The 21,896-nt window shown below is 41.7% G+C and overlaps 2 protein-coding genes across 3 annotated transcripts in view; both read left to right on the forward strand.

The window, feature by feature from the left end:
* The window catches only part of Grin3a (glutamate ionotropic receptor NMDA type subunit 3A), a 193,270-nt gene that overhangs the window by 157,636 nt on the left and 13,738 nt on the right, over positions 1-21,896 (forward strand). The window lies entirely within an intron of this gene.
* Ppp3r2 (protein phosphatase 3 regulatory subunit B, beta) lies at positions 18,427-21,707 on the forward strand. Its single transcript, XM_034503976.2, has 2 exons — positions 18,427-19,019; positions 19,269-21,707. Exons 1-2 carry the CDS (start codon positions 18,511-18,513, stop codon positions 19,288-19,290), a joined length of 531 nt encoding a protein of 176 aa, XP_034359867.1. The 5' UTR covers positions 18,427-18,510; the 3' UTR covers positions 19,291-21,707.

Raw genomic sequence — 21,896 nt, forward strand, 5'->3', positions numbered from 1 at the left:
GGTACATTGAGGAGAAGGTTTTTATTGTAGCTATAAGACAGAATATAGCCAAAGACATCTGGAAGAGTCCAGATCAGAGAGAGAAAGCAGTAAATTAAACACGGCCAGCAGACTGTACTGGGTCATGAGAGGACATAGATAGATAGATAGATAGATAGATAGATAGATAGATAGATAGATAGATAGATGCATACATACATACATAGATACATAGATACATCTATAGATAGATAGATAGATACATAGATAGATAGATAGATAGATAGATAAATACATAGATAGATAGATAGATAGATAGATACATAGATAGATAGATAGATAGATAGATAGATAGATAGATAGATACATAGATACATACATACATACATACATACATACATACATACATACATACATACATACATACATCGATAGATACATAGATAGATAGATACATAGATAGATAGATGGATACATAGATGGATACATAGATAGATAGAGATACATAGGACCAAGAGAGAGAAGCAAGAAAGAAGATTCTAACAGAGAAAGACAAAAGAGAGTACATGGCCAAATGGCAGAGTTATATGGAAATGAGAAGCTGCCGGAGTGAAGCACGTGAGTTGGAGAAGTTTGGGGCAGGGGTGAGTAGAGCTGAGAAGAGCCAAAGGCCGTTGTAATACTGAGTAAACCTGAGGCCAGCACGCACTTTGGAATGCTAGCTGGCACCACAGACAGCCATTTGTTCCAGACAACTGCCAAGCCTGATGAACCGAATTCCATCCCTGGACTGCATGGCAGAGGGAGAGAACAGACTCCCACGGGCTGTCCTCTGACCTCCACATGTATGCTTTGGCATGTGTGCATTCCACATGCACAACCACAGATAAATAAGTAAAACCAATAAATCAATTTAATTAAAACTTAAAACTCAGACTTTTCCCCCTCAAAGCCAAGGATATAATAGGGCTTGCCTCAATGTGTGCAGTCTATTTAATGAACTTGTTTGTGGAAATGGGCGGCCTAATCACTGTTCTTTTTTCCCTGAGTAAGATCTATGGTGGCTGGAGAGGCCTACAATCCTAGGAATCGGAAACTGAGTCAGAAGTATTATGAGTTTGGAGCCAGTCTAATAAAATGAAATAATTAAAATATTAAAAATAAAGAGACAACAAATAAATGCTAAAACTGAAACTAATAACAAAAAGAAAAAGACAGCGTGGTAGACAACAGACCGCTTTCCATAAGACGTTGCACTTGTCTTATCCTAACTCTCGGAGTCATTTGCACACCTCCAAATATGGACAAGCATAGGTCACGGACATCTTACAATTCCGGGGCTGAGTACCTATTGCTTCTAAGTGAACCTGAAGACTTTTAAAGGTGGGGAGTGAAATCCCTGCTTCTGAACATTCCACTTGTCTGTGTGCTGGCTCAACAAGCTTTAACACTATGGTGCCGTTGTTCCTTTCCGTTCCTTGCAATTCTGCATCCAGGTTTCCATGGGAAAACGTGAAGAAAGGATATACAAACCATATAGCACTTTTATACAAACAATAGCGCTTAAAACAATAACTGCTATTACCTACAATGCTCTGGGGAAAAGCCTACAGCCCACAGTTCAGGGTTTTCTTCCCCTCACCCCACATCCACAGAAAGATGGGGCGGCTCCTATGCTGCATTCTGGTTAGTGTAGTTTGGATTCTGACAGAAGGAAAGGCAATCCAGCAAGTATTGTCTTCACCTCACTAATGAGCAAATAAACAGATCTTGTGGAATAAGGGTCTCCTCTTTTGCATTCCAGAGAGGCTCAGGCATAAATTACACCCAAGACCACATACTGTTAGTAGTTCCTGCTTTTCTTCTAAATTCCTCCAACTAATGAATATTTATGAAATGTTATTTACTATGCAACTAGCAGGTCTGAACAGTGCTCAAACTGATTAGAGCTGTTGTGAGAGACAGCCTTCCTTCCATTTTTTCAGATTTCCATGCACTGGAGCCTGTGAGGCATCTCCTGTAAGGAATCCTCCCTCATCTACTTTCTGTACAGACAGCAGCAGCCTCCAGGTTCTGGAGATTCCAGCTTGAAGAAAGCAAAGTAAGGAACTAGTGCCATCTAGTGGCTAACATGAGGTGTTACAAAATATCAGAAAAAAAAAACCATGGCTTTCTTTGCCTCTCAGAAATGCATGATCCACAAGAACTAGCAGCAGAATGGGTCAGCCTGTTAGGGTCCTAAGGACACTTCTTCCCCATGTCAGCAGTGCGAGTGAGTGAAACTTGGGGGATACATTAGTCAAGGAAACAGCGTTTTGGAGGAGCCTTGGAGCCTTTAACAGGAATGTCTCCCTGCAACATCTAAGCATAGAGCTGTGGGCCAAGGAGGCCAGGGCAGTCCCATTCGGAGCATCATCACCACTACACCTCCCTCTGTCCTTCCAGACAACTGGAATTCAGGCCTAGAGCAGAGTGTACTCTTTTCTCCAAAAAGGTGTTGCATTCCTGAGGGCTTAACCACAGTACCTCAGAATGTGCTCTGGTTTGCACATAGGATACAAATCCATGTGTGAAACAGACCTTGATACTTAGTTACAGAGGAGTGTCGTGGGCCCCAAACACAGTATGACTAGTATCCTTATCAGAAGGCAATTACCATGTGAAATAGATACCCACCAAGACTGTGAAGAGGTGAGGTTGGGTTTAAACAGCTGCCAGCCCAGTCCACTTGTCAGCTAGTCAGCTTTGCATGGCTGTACCAAGACACTTGAGGTGATCATCTTGTTACAGGGAAAACTTTGTTTGAACTTGCAGTTTGGGTTTTTTGTTTTTTTTTTTTAAGTCCATCATAGGGTATCCCAGTTGCTTTGGGGTCTGTAGTAAGGCAGCACTTACGATGAGGAATGTTTTTGTTTGCTTCATGCTGAGACACAAGTAGGGTAAAGAGCCTGAGAACTCACTATCTCCTTTAAGATTCCAGCCCCTAGTGAGCAGACCACCTACTGGGCCCTACCTCTGGAAGTTTCTACTGTGACTCAGTAGGTGGGCCTCTGAAGAACAGCTCAGAGAAGAATGGCCCTGCAGGTTTCAGAGCAAGCATGGTCCTGCCAAGCTTCTTTGGGACTCCAGCCGAAAGTCAACCCACCCGAAGGCACCTGGATGACATCCAGTTTTCCACGTCTATAGCTGTCTACCTTGTGTCTAGCACAAGGTATCTAGCACAAGATATATCGAATATATCTTGAAGAAAAAAAAACTGCCTATATATTACCAGAAAAAGAACACTTCACTCCTTTGATGCTATCTTTCATTTTATATCTTCTCTTTCAATTTGCTACAGTGCTCTTACGTTTTAATTCATTTAGTAGTCTGTCTTAGTTAGGGTCTTACTGTTGTGAACAGACACCATGACAAAGATAACTTTTATAAGGACAACATTTAATTGGCGCTGGCTTACAAGTTCAGAGGTTCAGTCCGTTATCATCAAGGCATAAACATAGCAGCATCCAGGAAAGCATAGTGCAGGGGGAGCTGAGAGTTCTACATCTTCATCTGGAGGCTGCTAGCAGAATACTGGCTTCCAGGCAGCTAGGATAAGGGTCTTATACCCACACACACAGTGACACACACACTCCAACAAGGCCACACGTCCTCATAGTACCACTTTCTAGGCCAAGCGTATACAAAACATCACATTCCACTCCCTGGCCCCCCATAGGCTTCTTCAAACACATAAGTCTATGGCAGCCATATCTAGCCATAGCATAATAAAAAATACATTTAGTCCAACTCCCAAAGTCCCCGTAGTCTATAGCAATCTCAACAATGTTAAAAGTCCAAAGTTCAAGGTCTCTTCTGAGATCTATCCAATCACTTAACTGTAATCCTGAATCAAGACAGGACACCAGCTAGGTAAACTCCAAACTCTGCATCACCAAGGCTGATGTCAAAACAGTTTTGAAATCTCCAACTCCTTTTTCCTCTTTGTTGACTACAACAAACTTCTTTTCCTGGGCTGGTTCCACTCCCTGTTAGCAGCTTTCCTCAGCAGATAGCCCATGGCTTTGGCATCTTGAAAAATCTTAGGGTCTCCATGGCAGCTTCAATGTTACGGCTTCTTGTTTCAGTGTCTGGAATCCACACATGATCTTCTGGGCTCCTCCAAAGGGCTGGCAAGACTTCTCTAGCTCTGCCCTTTTGTAGCACTCTAAGCTCAGGTCGATCCACTCCACTATCACTGCTGTTCTTGGTGATCATCCCATGGTACAGGCATCTCCAATATGCTGGGGTCTTCTGCTGCAACTAGGACTCACCAATAACCTCTCATAGACTTTCTTCATGGTAGCAAGCCTCAAATCCCTTGCATGACCCCTTCAGTCCTGGGCTGTCAACCACAACTGAGGCTGCACCTTTTCACCAATGGCCTTCCATTGTGTCTCACAGTGCCAAGTTTCAGCTGCACGTCATGACCCCTTCATGTCTTCAAAACAAGTACCATCTGGGTGACTCTTACACATTACCCAGTACAGCTGCAGCATGAGGTAAAACCTTGGCTATCTCTAGAACACAACTTTTTAGAAGAGTTCACCTCAGTGATGCTTAATTACCACTAACTTCTTAGCTCCAGCTAGAGTGAGGGTCTTAAGCCCACACCCACAGTGACACACCTACTCTAACAAGGCTACACCTTGGGCCAAGCATATACAAACCATCACAGAGTCCATAATCTCTCTGAACAAGGATGGCCTCTGGATGTAGTCCATGCTTTGTACATCGAAACATGATCCATGTGCCTTTTCTTCACACTGCCTTTTCTTCAATGCCTGGGGCATGGTCAGGCCTCATTCCAGTTCACCTGATATCACTGCTGTCCCTTGAGTTCCCTGGTCTAGACATCTAGACATGCAGGTCTTCTTTAAGTCCCTGATGCCTGCTTGTTCCCCTTGCCCCAGTGCCTTTGCACGTGGGGTTCTGTCAGTTTGGAATGCCCACCTATTCCAAGAACATCTACGTAACCTCTTCTACTCCTTGAGGTTTCCACCCTAGCATCACTTTCCCAATATAAGTTTCATTTTGAATGGACTCTTTTGGTACCAGGTATCTCTCATCTATGATGCATAGCATAGAGGCTCCTTTGTATCCTGGGATGTGATTCTTTTCTTGATCTCCATCCTCCATGCCTGCTTCAGGCAACTGTTGCATTTGTCTCACCCATTAGCTGCTCAGGAAATACTTGCATCCATAGAAATATTCAACTAGTCATCAATTTTCTGATCATCTATTAGAATATTCAGGCAAGTTTGCAGTAGGCAGGAATTATCACTTCTACCAATTCTATGCTAGGCGTCGAGCCTGCTCTCTTGTCCTGTCTTAGTTAATCTGAGGACTAAGTCTATGAGTCAGCAATCATCTCACTTTCCAAACAAACTGTGAATCAGATACTTAAATTCTGCTAGAGGTCACAGAAGTGTTAAAGAGCAAATAACTTTAATTTAAAACTATACATGTCAGAACTTATATTAAAAAACTTTCCCAGAATGGCAAAAAAATACAAGCATACGATTTCTAATACTCTTGAATATATGCCCAGAGCCTGCCTGCTGAGCAGTTCTCTCTGGAAAGCAGCTGAGGGGGTGGGGTGTCGGTGGGGGTGCAGGGAGGTGCAAAACTTGATTTTGCACAAGTAAAAATTGTTTAATATTAATAATATTTACTCTCCTTGATTCTTCCTCATTCTGGGGCCAGAAGCCAATGGCTTTATACAATTTAACACCTGCTGCTTAACAGTGGGGACAGGTAAAAAATTTATTGTTCCCATCTCTGACCAGACAGCCAGGAGCCCCTCACTGGACAGGCTGGTTAACTCTTTGTGAACCAGAGAAGGAAAAGAAAAGAAACCAAATCCTTTACACAGGCAAGCATGTATAGATATACACACATTCACACACATGCCATACTTTAGCCAGGCCCAGACACCTGTCTCAACTCCACAAGTGTTCATGCATACTTACATACATACACATATACCACAAACATACATACATTTAGATGGAGCGGTGCTCCTCAAGCCACCAACCCATCATCTTTATTTCTTTTCTCTAGCCTTTTTATACACAAAAGTTCTTAGAAAATTACCTCATCGATAACATGTTACACAAAAATGGGAGTTACAGAAGGATGTTGACAGTAAGTTAAAGCAGTGTTTCATTCTGTAAGCTCATTATAAGTTCAAAGCAACAGTTTCATACAGCTTTGTCGTATCATAGAACATACCTATGGCTTCATCATTGGATCTGACCTAGAATGAATATTTTTCCTTGATCACAAATTTGTCCCAAGCCTATTTCTTTCTTTAGTATGACTATGAAAACTCATTGTATTTCTTATTATGCAGCCTCTACTTACTATTTATGAGGAGTGGGCACATTCTATTCTTTTTTTTTCATATTTTTTTATTGGATGTTATGTTTACATTTCAGATTTTATCCCCTTACCCCATTCCCCCCACCACCCAGGAACCCCCTATTCCATCCCCCCTCCTGCCTCCACTAGGGTGTGCCCCCACCTATCCCCAACTCCCCCCTCCCCACCCTCGAATTCCTTCCTAATCAGTGTTCAGCCTTCATGGGACCAAGGTTCTCCTCTCCCACCCATGCCCGACAAGGCCATCATCCCCTAAGTATACAGCTGAAGTCATGGGTGCCTCTCCTTGTGCTCCCAGGCTGGTGATTTAAACCCTGGGGAGCTCTGGTTGGCGGGCACTGTTGCTCTCCTCTTGAGGCCACCAACCCTTTCAGCTCCTTCAGTCCTCTAACTTCTTCATTGGGAACCCTTGATCAGATCAATGGGTTGCTGCGAGCATCCGCATCTGGATATGTCAGACTCCGGCAGACCTTCGAGGAGACAGCTGCATCAGGCACCTGTCAGAATGCACTTCCTGACATCCATATCGGAGTCTATATTTGGTGACTGCACATGGGACAGATATCAAGGTAGAGTGATCTCCCGATGGCCCCTCCTTGACTTTCTGTCCCATACTTTGTCACCATATTTGCTCTCTTGAGCATTCTGTCACTCCTTCCAAGGACCAAGGTATGCACACTTGGTCTTCCTTCTTCATGAGCTTCATGTGGTCAGTTAGTTGAATCTTGGCTATTTCAAGCTTTTGGGTTAACATCCGCTTATCAGTGAGTAAATACCATGTGTGTTCTTTTGTGACTGGGTTACCTCACTCAGGATGATATTTTCTAGTTCCATCCATTTACCTAAGAATTTCTCAAATTCATTATTTTTAATAGCTGAGTAGTACTCCATTGTGTAAATGTACCACATTTTTTGTATCCATTCCTCAGTTGAAGGACATCTGGGTTCTTTCCAGCTTCTGGCTATTATAAATAAGGCTGCTATGAACATAGTGGAGCATATGTCCTTGTTATATGTTGGAGCATCTTCTGGGTATATGCACAGGAGTGGTATAGCTGGGTCCTCAGGTAGTGCTATGTCCAATTTTCTGAGGAACTACCAGACTGATTTCCAGAGTGGTTGTACCAGCTTGCATTCCCACCAACAATGGAGTAGGTTCCTCTTTCTCCACATCCTCACCAGCATCTACCATCACTTGAATTTTTTATCTTAGCCATTCTGACTGGTGTCAGGTGGTATCTCAGGGTTGTTTTGATTTGCATTTCCCTGATGATTAAGGATGTTGAGCATTTCTTAAGGTTCTTCTCGGCCATTCAAATTTCCTCAGTTGAGAATTCTTTGTTTAGCTCTGTACCCCATTTTTAATAAGGTTATTTGGTTGTCTGGAGTCTAATTTCTTGAGTTCTTTGTATATATTGGATATTAGCCCTCTCTCGGATCTAAGATTGGTAATGATCTTTTCCCAATCTGTTGGTTACCATTTTGTCTTATTGACACTGTCTTTTGCCTTGCATAAGCTTTACAATTTTATGAGTTCCATTTGTCAATTATTGATCTTAGAGCATAAGCCATTGATGTTTTGTTCAGGAACTTTTCCCCTGTGCCTAAGTATTCTAGGGTCTTCCCCACCTTCTCTTCTATTAGTTTCAGTGTATCTGGTTTTATGTGAAGGTCCTTTATCCACTTGGACTTGAGCTTTGTACAAGGGGATAAGAATGGATTAATTTGCATCCTTCTACATGCTGACCTCCAGTTGATCCAGCACCATTTGTTGAAAATGCTGTCTTTTTTCCACTGGATGGTTTTAGCTCCTTTGTCAAGGATCAAGTGACCATAGGTGTGTGGGTTCATTTCTGGATCTTCAATTCTATTCCATTGATCTTCCTACCTGTCTCTGTACCAATACCATGCAGTTTTTATCACTACTGCTCTGTAGTACAATTTGAGGTCAGGGATAATGATTCCCCCAGAAGTTCTTTTATTGTTGAGAATGATTCTCACTATCCTGGTTTTTTTGTTATTCCAAATGAATTTGGAAATTGCTCTTTCTATCTCTATGAAAAATTAATTGGAATTTTGATGGGGATTGCATTGAACCTGTAGATTGCTTTTGGCAAGATGGCCATTTTTACTAAGTTAACCCTGCCAATCCAGGAGAATGGGAGATCTTTCCATCTTCTGAGATCATCTTCGATTTCATTCTTCAGAGACTTGAAGTTCTTGTCATACAGATCTTTCACTTGCTTGGTTAGATTCACTCCAAGATATTTTATATTATTTGTGACTATTGTGAAGGGTGTCATTTCCCTAATTTCTTTTTCAGCCTATTTATCGTTTGAGTAGAGGAAGGTTACTGATTTGTTTGAGTTGAGTTGATTTTATATCCAGCCACTTTGCTGAAGTTGTTTATCAGGTTTAGGAGTTCTCTGGTGAAAGTTTTAGGGTCACTTAAGTATACTATCATATCATCTGCAAATAGTGAAATTTTGACTTCTTCTTTTCCTATTTGTATCCCTTTGACTTCCTTTTGTTGTCTAATTGCTCTGGCTAGGACTTCCAGTACTATATTGAATAGATAGGGTGAGAGTGGGCAGCCTTGTCTAGTCCCTGATCTTAGTGGGATTGCTTCAAGGTTCTCTCCATCTAGTTTGATGTTGGCTACTGGCTTGCTGTATATTGCTTTTACTTGTTTAGGTATGTGCTTGAATTCCTAGTCTTTCCAAGACTTTTATCATGAAGAGATGTTGAATTTTGTCAAATGCTTTCTTGGCATCTAGTGAGATGATCGTGTGGTTTTTTTTCTTTAAGTTATTTATGTAGTGGATTACAGATGAATTTTCAAATATTGAACCATCCCTGCATTCCTGGAATAAAGCCTACTTGATCATGATGGATGATTGTTTTGATGTGTTCTTGGATTTGGTTTGTGAGAATTTTATTGAGTATTTTTGCATCAATATTCATAAGTGAGATTAGTCTGTAGTTCTCTTTCTTTGTTGGGTCTTTGTGAGGTTTAGGTATAAGCGTAATTGTAGCTTCATAGAATGAATTGGGTTGTGTTCCTTCTGTTTCTATTCCGTGGAATAGTTTGAAGAGAATTGGTATTAGGTCTTCCTTCAAGGTCTAATAGAATTCTGCACTAAAACCGTCCAGTCCTGGACTTTTTTTGGTGGGGAGACTTTTAATGACTGCTTCTATTTCTTTAGGGGTTATGGGACTGTTTAGATGGTTTATCTGCTCCTTGTTTAACTTTGGTACCTGGTATCTGTCTAGAAAATTGTCCATTTCATCCAGATTTTCCAATTTGTTGAGTATAGGCCTTTGTAGTAGGATCTGATGGTTTAATTAATTTCCTCAGTTTCTGTTGTTATGTCTCTCTTTTCAGTTATGATTTTATTAATTTGGATACTGTCTCTGTGCCCTTTGGTTAGTCTGGATAAGGGTTTATTTGTCTTGTTGATTTTCTCAAAGAACCAGCTCCTGGTTTTATTGATATTTTGTATAGTTCTTTTTTGTTTCTACTTGGTTGATTTCCACTCTGAGTTTGATTATTTCCTGCCATCTACTCCTCTTGGGAATATTAGCTTCTTTTTGTTCTAAAGCTTTCAGGTGTGCTGTCAAGTTGTTAGTGTATGCTGTCTCCATTTTATTTTTTTTTTTTTTATTTTTTTTTTGTAAGCACTTAGAGCTATGATTTTTCCTCTTAGTACTGCTTTCATGGAGTCCCACAAGTTTTGGTATGATGTGTTCTCCTTTTTATTAAAATCTAAAAAGTCTTTAATTTCTTTCTTTACTTCTTCCTTGACCAAGTCATCATTGAGTAGAGCATTGTTCAGTTTCCACGTGTATGTGGGCTTTTCGTTGTTTTTGTTGTTATTAAAGACCAACCTTAGTCCATGGTGGTCTGATATGGTACACGGGATTATTTCAATCTTTTTGTACCTGTTGAAGCCTGTTTTGTGACCAATTATATGGTCTATTTTGGAGAAGGTACCATGAGGTGCTGAGAAAAAGGTATATTCTTTTATTTTAGGATGAAATGTTCTATAGATATCACTATAGATATCAGTTAAATCCATTTGGTTCATAACTTCTGTTAGTTTCACTGTGTCTTGGTTTAGTTTTTGTTTCCATGATCTGTCCATTGTTGAGAATGGGGTGTTGAAATCCCCCACTATTATTGTGTTAGATGTAATGTATGCTTTGAACTTTAATAAAGTTTTTTTTTATGTATGTGGGTGCCCTTGCATTTGGGGCATAGATGTTCAGAATTGAGAGTTCTTCTTGGTACATTTTTCCTTTGATGAGTATTCAGTGTCCTTCCTTATCTTTTTTGATTACTGCTGGTTGAAAATCAGTTTTATTTGATATTAGAATGGCTACTCCAGCTTGTTTCTTGAGACCATTTGCTTGGAAGATTGTTTTCCATCCTTTTACTCTGAGGTAGTGTCTGTCTTTTTCACAGAGGTGTGTTTCCTGTATGCAGCAAAATTCTGGGTCCTGTTTATGTATCCAGTCTGATAGTCTATGTCTTTTTATTGGAGAATTGAGTCCATTGATATTAAGGGATATTAAGGAAAAATGATTGTTACTTCCTGTTATTTTTGTTATTAGAGGTGGAATTATGTTTGTGTAACTATCTTCTTTTGGGGTTGTTGGAAGACTACTTTCTTGCTTTTTCTTGGTTGTAGTTTCCCTCCTTGTGTTGGAGTTTTCCATCCATTATCCTTTGAAGTGCTGGATTTGTGGAAAAATATTGCGTAAATTTGGTTTTGTCATGGAATATCTTGGTTTCACCATCAATAATGATTGAGAGTTTTGCTGGGTACAGTAGTCTGGGCTGGCATTTGTGATCTCTTAGGGTCTGTATAATATCAGTCCAGGATCTTCTGGCGTTTATAGTCTCTGGTGAGAAGTCTGGTGTAATTCTTATGGGTCTGACTTTATATGTTACTTTGCCTTTTTCTCTTACTGCTGTTAGTATCTTCTCTTTGTTTTGTATATTTGATGCTTTGATTATTATGTGACGGGAGGTATTTCTTTTCTGGTCTAGTCTATTTGGGGTTTTCTAGGTTTCTTGTATATTTAAGGACATCTCTTTCTTTAGGTTAGGTAAGTTTTCCTCTATAATTTTGTTGAAGATATTTACTGGCCCTTTAAGTTGGGAGTCTTCACTCTCATCTATACCTATTAACCTTAGGTTTGGTCTTCTCATTGCGTCCTGGATTTCCTGGATGTTTTGTGTTAGGAGAGCTTTTTGCATTTCACATTTTCTTTGACCATTGTGTCTATGTTTTCCATGGTATCTTCTGTGCATGAGATTCTCTCTTCTATCTCTTGTATTCTGTTGGTGATGCTTGTGTCTATGACTCTTGATCTTTTTCCTATTCTTTCTACCTCCAGGGTAGTCTCCCTTTGAGATTTCTTTATTGTTTCTACTTCCATTTTTAGATCCTGGACAGTTGTGTGTAATTTCTTCACCTGTTTGGTTGTGTTTTCTTGCATTTCTTTAAGGGTTTCTACCTGTTTACCCTGTGTTCTCCTCAAATTCTTTGAGAGTGTTGTTTATGTCCTTTTTAAAGTCCTCTATCATCATTATGAGAAGTGATTTTAATTCTGAATCCTGCTTTTCCAGTGTGATGTGGTGTTCAGGACTTGCTATGGTGGGAGAACTGGGTTCTGTTGATGCCATGTAACTTTGGTTTCTGTTGTTTACATTCTTACGCTTGCCTTTCGCCATTTGGTTAGCTCTAGTGCTACCTGCACTCACTGGTTCTGACTGGAGCCTGCCTTTCTAGTTATCTTGGTTGTGTCAGAACTCCTCGGAGTCCGGATGTCTCTGTGATCCTGAGCTCCAGCTGCTCTGGGTACAGTGGCTCCTCTAGGATATCTCAGGATATGGTGTCTCCACGGTAGTAGAACAGCTAGGTGTTTGCTGCTCTGAGTGTAGTCATTCCTCTAGGATGCCTCAGGATATGGTGTCCCCTGCTCTGAGGTCAGTGGCCTCTCTATGATGCCTCCAGACGCAGCTTCCACAGGGGAGCAGATCAGCTGGGCGTCTGCTCCAGTCACCAGGATCCGGGCAAGGGGGCACATTCTAGTCTTGATTCTAACTTTATTACATCTTTCTTTTCTTTTTTTCTTTTTTTTTTTTTTTTACATCTTTCTAACAAAACAACCAAAACCATTTCTTAAACTTTCTTCCTAAGATATTTGAATCAAATCAGGAAGTCTATAAAATCATTAATTCATCTAAACACCATTAATTCATGAAAGTTTATCTTTATGTTGATCTGCTGGAAATCTGCCCAATAGGACACACTGATGCCCAGGAATCTTTAGGGTATGTGATAGTGAGAGGAAAGGCATATCAGCTGCAAGAAGCAATCCTGAGAATTTTGCCTCCTAGAGCTCACTCAGTGAGGCCATGCAAAGAAGGTGAGCCACCTCCACTAGCCTTAGCCTTTCCTAGATGTCTCCTGACAAATATACATGATAAATATAAAAGACTAAGTAAATGGTATTACACCCTTAAGTCATGCTCATCAGACTAGATCCCTCAGTGGCAATACTCAGTTACTACAGGGACGGTGCTATCTAACTACAGAAAGCTCATTATGTGGCACACAGCCAGCATATAGGATGTGTTCAGTATAATCTGTTGGACGGATTTAAGCTTGACATTCAAATAAAATAAAAGGCATAACTCAGAGCAAATAAATAAATACATAAATACATAAATAAGGGTAGAGAGACATCTTAGTGGTTAAGAGCAATGGCTGCTCTTTCAGATGACTCAGGTTCCAGTCCCAACACCCACATTGCAATAGAAAGAAAGAAGAAAGGAAGGAAGAAAGGAAGTGAGGAAAGAAAAATTTAATTAAAAAATAAGAAAGATACAAGATAGACAAATATGGTGAGTGCTCGGGTGTGCTACAGCCATTTTAGATGTGTTTTAAGTTCTTTCCCTTTGGAAGGTATCCTCTATATACCAATGCACGTACAAAAAAGCTCTAACTTCATTCTTTCCTGCTTTGCTGAGGAGAATCTGATACTCAGATGAGAGTCTGAGCTCAGGGCCTAAGCTACATACAACTTAAGCTGCAGTTCCTCACAGGACACTAGCTCACAGCAATATAGTTATCTGCTAGGCGTGGCTCCAGGTAACACCAGAAGTACTTTTGGGAGAGGCTCAGGACTCCCTGCAAAGTTTCTAGGAATCTGATAGCATGTGTCATCTTGCTTGGAGGCCTGTTGTCCTAAAGGACATGCAGAAGGGTGTGGAAGACAAAGCGCATGCCTCATAGCTTCCAATTTTTTGTCATTTATTTATGCACGTGACCTTCTCATGGCCCTTAATCTGAAAATCCTTGAGGAAAAATGAAACTAAGGAGAGATGCCTTACTAAAACAGAAGTGTCATCGGATTTTTGGTTTCTTCCAAATCAATCAAGCCTTTTAATTCACTACAGTCCACACACTCAGAACAAGGATACACAGAACAAGGAACAAATGGTGCTTCCCATGGAAATGACTAGGAATGATGAATGGATGGAGAAAATGGACACAATGGCCGGAGTCCTGTTATGGTGCCAAAATACAACGTTTATGAAATGTAGAACAACAGGGAACCCAACTCACACTACTGCCTACTCCAGCTTTCACCACAGTGTTAAATTCTCTACAGTGCAGGGATCAAAGGGAATCCTTCTGTACATTGGGAGCATTTAAATAAAGTGGCATCATCTCCCAAACAGTGTCTGTCCAATCATTAAATCAGCTAATTCTTGTGACTGCGTTTCTCCTCATAAAGCATTTCTCTATATACCTCCTAATCTGCCCATCACAATAATCACACGCAGTAGGTATGTTCATATGTCTGAGTGGTCAGGTGGATACATGTATGTGTATGGCTAGAGGCCAGAAGTCAACCTGGAGTGTCGTTCCTCAGCCATCATCCACCTTAGTTTTCTGACACAGCATCTATTACTGGCTCACCTGGAACTCACCTAGTAGGTTAGGCTGGCTGGCAAGCAGACCTCAGGAACCAGCACCATTTCTGTCTTCTGGTAACACACACAGATTACAGCTGACTAATGGCTCCTTTACAGCAACAAACATCAAAGAACTATGCAGGGAAAGGCTTTCAGGAACATATGAGTGCCTGATAATCATTGTTGAAGTCCACAAGTCTGAAATGAGACATCCTCAGAGGCTGAACTGAAGAGCCAGAACTAATGATGGGGAGTCCTGAGAGCAGCGGTCAGCAGCAGAGTGTAGCCAACGTCCACGAAGTCCCCCTGGCTTTCCTCCATCCCTCCTTCTTTTCTGTCTTTTTTTTTTTTTTTTTCAATTTATTCTAGTTCACACTCAGCTTTTGATGAAATACAGTCATTTTTTTAATAAAACAAAATTGTTTTGACTCTTTAGGTCTGTCTTGCTTGGCAGAGGTATTGTCTGGCCTGGACTCCTTACATGAGTGTGATAAAGAGTCACACCCAAAGAGTGATAAGAGCCAGTTGTTTGCCACTGTTAGTGACTGAAAGTCCGTACCCCTATCCTGTTATCTTAGTGACTTTTCTTTTGATGTAACAAAACAGTATGCCCAAGGCAACATATAAAAGAACACAACTGAGCTTACAATTGGACTTACAATATCAGAAGGTTAGAGTTCATGATGGTGGAGCCAAGGTCGCAGGCAGCAGGACCAGCTGAGGACTCACATCTTCATCCACAAGCAGGCACTGCAAATAGTGTGAGGCTTTTGAAACCTCAAGCCTGCTTCCAGTGACATTTTTTCCAACAAGGCCACTCCTCCTAACCAAACAGTTCCACCAAACTGGGGACCAAGAATTCAAACATATGTGTCTATAAGAGGCTAGACCAAGTGTTCAAACATATGGACCTTTGGGAGTCATTCTGACACAGACTACTAGACTTGTCCAGGTCCCTCAAGGAAGACCAAGTCTGATCTGCCTGATCTAAGTCTCATCACGTCTCTCATCAGCTTCCTGGTCCTGAGCAGAGAATGTGATTGTCCATTCTCATTGGCTGAGTGAGAGGATACAGGAAATACTCAGTAGAGCTAACATCTTCCTCTGCCTTGCCTACATTTGAAGATTCCCTCTCCAGGGCCTCGAACTAAAAATAGCTTTTGCCCTAGATTCTGCTTCCTTACCACTGGAAGGCCTCCCCACCCTGCACCCCTCAATGCCCAACACCCTTGTGCTCCCCACCCCTACTGGATATAGAAGAAAGCTTAGGTAGGAGGAGCAAGCCCATGTGGCCATGTGTTCTGAGAGGCCTAGCTGTAGCTTACCCACCCCCCAGCTTTTTGTCCCCCACTTCTTAACTTTATCTCTGTGCATTGGCCAACAGACCTATACCCTTTCCTAAGACTCCTCAGGGCTTCATCCCTGCCTTTGGTGTGGCACAGAAACTGAGAGCAGAAGAAGTAGAGTGGCCATGGGGCTAGTTCCTTAACTGGGGTCTCAAGGAACCTAGTCTGCAATTCTCTGGTAAAGGTCTGTCCAGTGGCATGGGTTCATCTCCTTTGGGCCCAGCCTTCTTCCTGAAACTTTCTGGACAAAGTGTGTGCTGCCTCTGATACTGATGTTGAAGTCAGAGGGTGTTCTCACTATAGTTCTGTGACCTACACCAGAAGATGCACCAGCTTCTCTACTAAAGCCTGTGCAGGAGACTTAGCATCTGTTATAGCTGTTTTCCAACAAACATTTGTTAAATGTACATCTATGATAACATACCCAGGGCTGCCAGATAGTCTCACGTTTAGATGTTGCTTATAAATAGCAGAGTATATAAAAAATAATATTAATAAAAATAGCAGTAAACATACTGGCCAACCTCAGCCCTAATCCACATGAACCTACACCAAGTACTATTAACCCAATGTTCTTTTCATAATATAAAACTAACATCAAGTCCTTTCAGGGCTTGCCCAGCCTCATCCCATCACTCCCAACAAGTCTAGAAAAATCTTGGTGCTGTAGAAAAGGCATTAAGCAGAGTGCTGGGGAGAGATCAGCAATAATTACAACTTATAATTTAAGGTGGTCTCTACCCATCCCCGTCTTGAAATGGTCACACTGTGTAATGCACAATGAGTTAGAACCCCTACTCCTCCTGCCTCAGTCCCCCATGTGCGGAGATTACATGGAACTTTGACAGCTTGGCGATTCCTTTTACAAATTCAAAAACTTTTTTACACAAACTATGCCCTTTAAATTTTTCTGAGCAACTAGAAAGCACAAATAAGATAAAATACATCTCCAGTAAAATATCACAGCTTAGGTTGGGTAAAGGGTATTTTGGGTTTTTTTTTTTTTTTTTTTTTTTTAAGCCAATGCAAGCACTCAAGAGACAGCTCAACCCTTAGTGTATGCTCTGCTCTTTCAGAGGACCCGAGTTCGGTTCCCAGCACCCACATGAGCTGGCTCACAGTTACCTGTAACTCCAGCTCTGGAGGATCCGATGCCTTCGTCTCGCCTCCATAGACATCTTTGCTCACATGCACACACCTATACACAGACATACACATAATTAAAAGATTTTTTAAAGTCTTTAAAATTAACTAATGCCTAGTTAGTTTTCTATTGCTGTGATCAATACCATGACAAAGGCAACTTATAGAAAGAGGTACTTATATGAGGCTTCTGTTTTCAGAGAAATAAGAGTCCATCAGCATCTCAGTGGAGGGGCACTGCAGCTAGCAGGAGTAGCTATTGACACTGGCGCTGGAAGCTGAAAGCTGAGCAACAGACAGGAAGCAGAGAGCAAACTGGGACAGCACAAGTCTTCTAAACCTAAAACTCTGCACACCTCCTAAACCTCCCTAAACAATGCTACCAATTAGGGACCCAAGTATCCAAATGACAAAGCCTAGGGGGGTAGGCAGGAGAGCACCACACCTGTATTCAAACCACCACAATTATTATCTTTTTACAGAGAAAAATTTTAAATGGCCAATCTTAATGGTAGAATGTCCCCTGGCTCAGTTGCAGCAGTTTCCCATAGTAACTTCCCAGCTGATCTTTGTCTAAACTAAAAAACATCAGACATGAAGTGCCCTTGGTTTTTTGGAAGTGAGTGGGTTTTTGCTGCCCTTATTTTTGATTTTGCCAACCCTGAAGTTCTCCCAAGTCCCTTCAAACTGGATTGTTCTTGGACCACGTGCATTTTTTTATACATTTTTGAGAATTGGAGTTGCTACTCCAAAGGAAAGAAAGGTCAATTTTGGCTGAAAGAACAAACCTAACGGAATCGAGGGAGGAGGACATGAATCATGTAAGCTGCACACACAGACCTTCCCAGGATACTCTACATATCTCTACATGCTCTGTGGGACAGCCAGCCCCAGGAACCAGACAGACCATAGTCGGGGAGATAAATCACAGAGCAACAAAAGACCTGCTCTAGGGAACCCTGATTTTTTTTTAAGTGCTCTGAATTAATAAGGTCTGTTTTTTAGTTTCTCAAGAGTATATTGATGTCTGTATAGCTGAGTAAGAAATTCTGTTTTCTTAAGCGTCTCCTGAACCTCGGGTCCTGAAAAAGGTCCAGATGGATGCCAGTCCGGCTTCTCCAAGGGAGATTTATGGGCAATATACCTCATATCAGTGCTTGGAGTAACATTTTATCTGACAGTCACACCAGACCTGCAAAGGAAGCAGCAGTCTGGTGCTACCTTCACCCAGTCATTTAATATATGTCTGTAATGTATATAATGGCTGTCAAGCTATGTGAATTATCTAGATATGTCCCTAATTCCCTTGGGGCTCACATTTCTTAGGCAAAGGAGATGAAAGAGAAAATAATTTCCATAAGAGATAGAAACTATAGGGGGAAATGCATTAAAGAGGAGGACAGCCCAGTTGCAGCTATCCGTTGCCTGGGTAGCCCCAGTTTGTCCTCCAGTCCCCTCCAGCCTCTATTTCCTTCCTGCCTTGCTGTTCTCTCTGAGTTTCACCTTTCCTCTCTGCTGCCCACCTCTGCCTCCCACGTGCTCTCGCGTGCTGCCCAGGCCAACGGTAGCACTGTCTGCCCTGTTGTCTCCTCCCTCCGCTGCCTTTGCCAGCCCTACTGCCTCGCCATGGGAAATGAGTCCAGTTACCAAGCGGAGTTATGCAACCACTTCGACCACGAAGAGATTAAAAGGCTGGGCAAAAGCTTCAAGAAGATGGATTTGGACAAATCGGGCTCCCTGAGCGTAGAAGAGTTCATGTCGTTGCCTGAGCTGCAGCAGAATCCGCTGGTGGGCCGAGTGATCGACATCTTCGACACAGACGGCGACGGGGAAGTGGATTTCCATGAGTTCATCATGGGCACCTCCCAGTTCAGCGTCAAAGGTGACGAAGAGCAGAAGCTAAGGTTCGCCTTCCGAATCTACGACATAGACAATGATGGCTTCATCTCCAACGGGGAGCTCTTCCATGTGCTTAAGATGATGGTGGGAAACAACCTCAAGGACTGGCAGCTGCAGCAGCTGGTGGACAAAAGCATCTTGGTCCTGGATAAGGATGGTGATGGCCGGATATCCTTTGAAGAGTTCAGTGATGTGGTCAGAACCATGGAGATCCACAAGAAATTGGTCGTGTTTGTGTGAGTTTTGTGTCTGTTTGCTTGTTTTGCTTTGTGTTTGTTTTAAGGGCTCCCCTCAACCTATTTAGCTTTCTGCTCTCTTTCAAGATCTATATCCAGCTGTCTATCCGACTAACCCGGAAGTGTTTCTCTCTGCCGCTATCATCCATGAAGTGTTATTAATTCAACTCTCAATGACTACAAAGTGGGGAGCAAGAGGGAAGTCAGAAATTGAAATGATTCTTATAAATGCTTTTTTCTTTGTTTTAGAGAACACGGTCAAGAAGACTAAACGCTTAAAACTAAGAAAATGTACATCTTTGCCTTTCTTTCTCAAGGTTGTGAATGTGGGAGAAGACAACAATTCTCATGGAGTATTAGGAATTCTTTTCATTTACCCGTGGCATTCAGACTGTTAACAGATTGTTGACTTCCTGTTGTAACAACTAGCAAAAATATATTTATCTTTGCTTAGTATCCTTTAATATCTCTCTCTCTCTCTCTCTCTCTCTCTCTCTCTCTCTCTCTCTCTCTCTCTCTCTCTCCCCCTCTCTCTCTCTTTCTCCATAAATAACTCCATAGCAGGATTCACCCTGACTCTTCAAGATGCACCCAGAAATCCCTGAGTATGTTTGAGCAATAGAAGTCTGAGCAGGAGAGTCTGTCTCAGTGCTTCAGCCCACCAGAAAAGTAGCCTCAGTGTTCATGGGAAAACAGCTAAATCTGGGCCAAATGGGCAGCTGGCCAGGTTTGCAGCAGTTCAGGTTCAAAAAAAAAAAAAAAAGGCAGAATTTTGGGGCAACATCCTTCCCAGAAAGAGTCCTCTCATCCCATACCCAGTTGGAGAGAATGGGAGTGTCCATTTTCCCACAGGGTGGAATGAACAGATACAGACTGACATGCCCTTTCCTAGGATGCTAAAATGCAATTGTTATGGATGATGAGAAATACAGATGCCAAGCAAAATGAAACTTTAGTGACATCAGTTTGGTTTGCTTTTGAGACTCACAACTGATTCCTAGCAGAGAAGCCAAGAGCTGTCTTATCCCAGGAAGGTTCCCCTCACCATAACATCCTACTCAGAGTTCCCCATGTCTGAATCATTAAAGTAGTACCCTAGGAAGTGCTGGAACTTGTTGATTCTATACAAGTAATGTTACACAACTCTGTCATCAAGTCACTCTTAGTTCTTGTTGGTGGCCTGAGATCAGCAATGTTAGACAGTACAGCATGGAAGGAACAAGCTCCGTTCTGTTTTGGAGTCAGTTCAACAGTACTATTTATTCCCATAAGTGTCACTAGCTCTCTGAAGCCCCTTAGACTAGAGTCAGTTCATAGAGTAGATGTCGTCCTTGGACATCTACCACTTCACAGATTGCTCCCTATAACGGGCTGCCTGAGACTCCAAATGCTGGCACAAGGAAATCAACTCTTCCTACACTCACCCAGCCAAGGAACACCACTCAACTATCCCTTGTTTATTGTTCTATTTTAAAGAAGCCGCCAACTAGTCTTGGGGAGTGGGAATCCACAGATTTCATTACTGGCAAGGTGCCCATCTATTCAAAGGGATACTGCAAAACTTTTTATATTATACTTTACTTGAGATCTACAAGGAATAGGAATCCCTGACTCTATACTTTCTTTTCCATCCTAGAATATCTATTTGGTTTGTGCAAATAATGCCATCTCTGTAACAGTGGAGTCAACCCCATTTCACAATAGTTAAGACAGTTGGAGAGCCAAATAGCCCAGGGTATGGGTTCAGGGAGAACAGTATAACCACACCACTATTTAGTTTGGTGAATATGCCCATCCATCTAAGTTTACTCTGAGGATCCAAAGTGATGAAATGTGTAAAGCGTTCACTCTGTTGACCTCCCTGCCTCTCCCTCTCCCCACATCTGTAAGGCCAGTGTGGAAAGGACACTGGGTTCCTTGCATCCTCACTCCTCGACATCCAGCCACCACCGCTCTGAAATTGGACATCAGTGGAATCCTGGCCCGAAAGAGAATGATAGGGACAGATGCCAAGGCCCTCCTCACCACACATGTGCAGAGCACACCACAGACTTCTCAACCTGAGACGTAAAGGACGCTTGAAAGACAGCCTTTCTTCCTAGCCTGATGTATCTGGCTTTGAGAAGAAATTTTAGTGAGAAAGGGGAACATAAATCAAGCAGATCTCCTGAGGAGAGACGTTATAGTTCTAGACACATACACTTTCCAATAGGAAAAAATTTAAATTATGACCAAGGATTTGAAGTATATTTGGTTAACTTTTCGTATTTAACAAGGAAACTCTTTTGGAGTTGCTGGGATAAGTTAATTGCTCAGCGACATCATAGCTGCATAAAGCTTTGTAGCAATAACTTTGGACTAAGCACTTTTTCTGGTTTTAGACCAAAAACCATCTGGCTAGATATTCGGGGAAATGGATTATATTTACTTCCAAGTTAAAATGCTTTTTATTTTCTTTCAGTTAACTTTCAATTTCTCACCAACCAATCGTTCTACCAACTTCTTAGAGAGACAATAAGAATTGGTGTGGGTGGGACAATCAGCTCCTAACTTTTGTCATAACTTATGTGATGTCATTTGATTGATGCTGAGGTGGTGCGCTCATCTCAGCTTTACAGACAATCTTGTCTGTGGACATGAACCTGGTAAGACAGAAGAACGGACAGATTTAAGACCACAAAGGCTGAGCTTGCTTTTTATCCTATTAAATTCCTCTTATTTTTATGGTTCCTATATTCATGTGTCTCAAATTATTCAGAATAATCTTATTAATATAATCTGGTCTCGATCCAATTTTCATAAGAGGAGAAACCAAGAACTAACAAACTAACTGTTTGTCAAGGAGCAAGAGGTCCAGACCTCTTCAGTTTCATATAT

The sequence above is a fragment of the Arvicanthis niloticus genome, chromosome 5 (assembly GCF_011762505.2).
Source record: "Arvicanthis niloticus isolate mArvNil1 chromosome 5, mArvNil1.pat.X, whole genome shotgun sequence".
Taxonomy (NCBI): Eukaryota; Metazoa; Chordata; class Mammalia; order Rodentia; family Muridae; genus Arvicanthis; species Arvicanthis niloticus.

Bases quoted from the DNA above. Each gene is read 5' to 3' on its own strand.
- Ppp3r2 (XM_034503976.2), top strand. From the start codon at position 18,511: ATGGGAAATGAGTCCAGTTACCAAGCGGAGTTATGCAACCACTTCGAC. The intron at 19,020-19,268 runs GTGAGTTTTGTG...TCTTTGTTTTAG, and splicing joins AAGAAATTGGTCGTGTTTGT to AGAACACGGTCAAGAAGACT.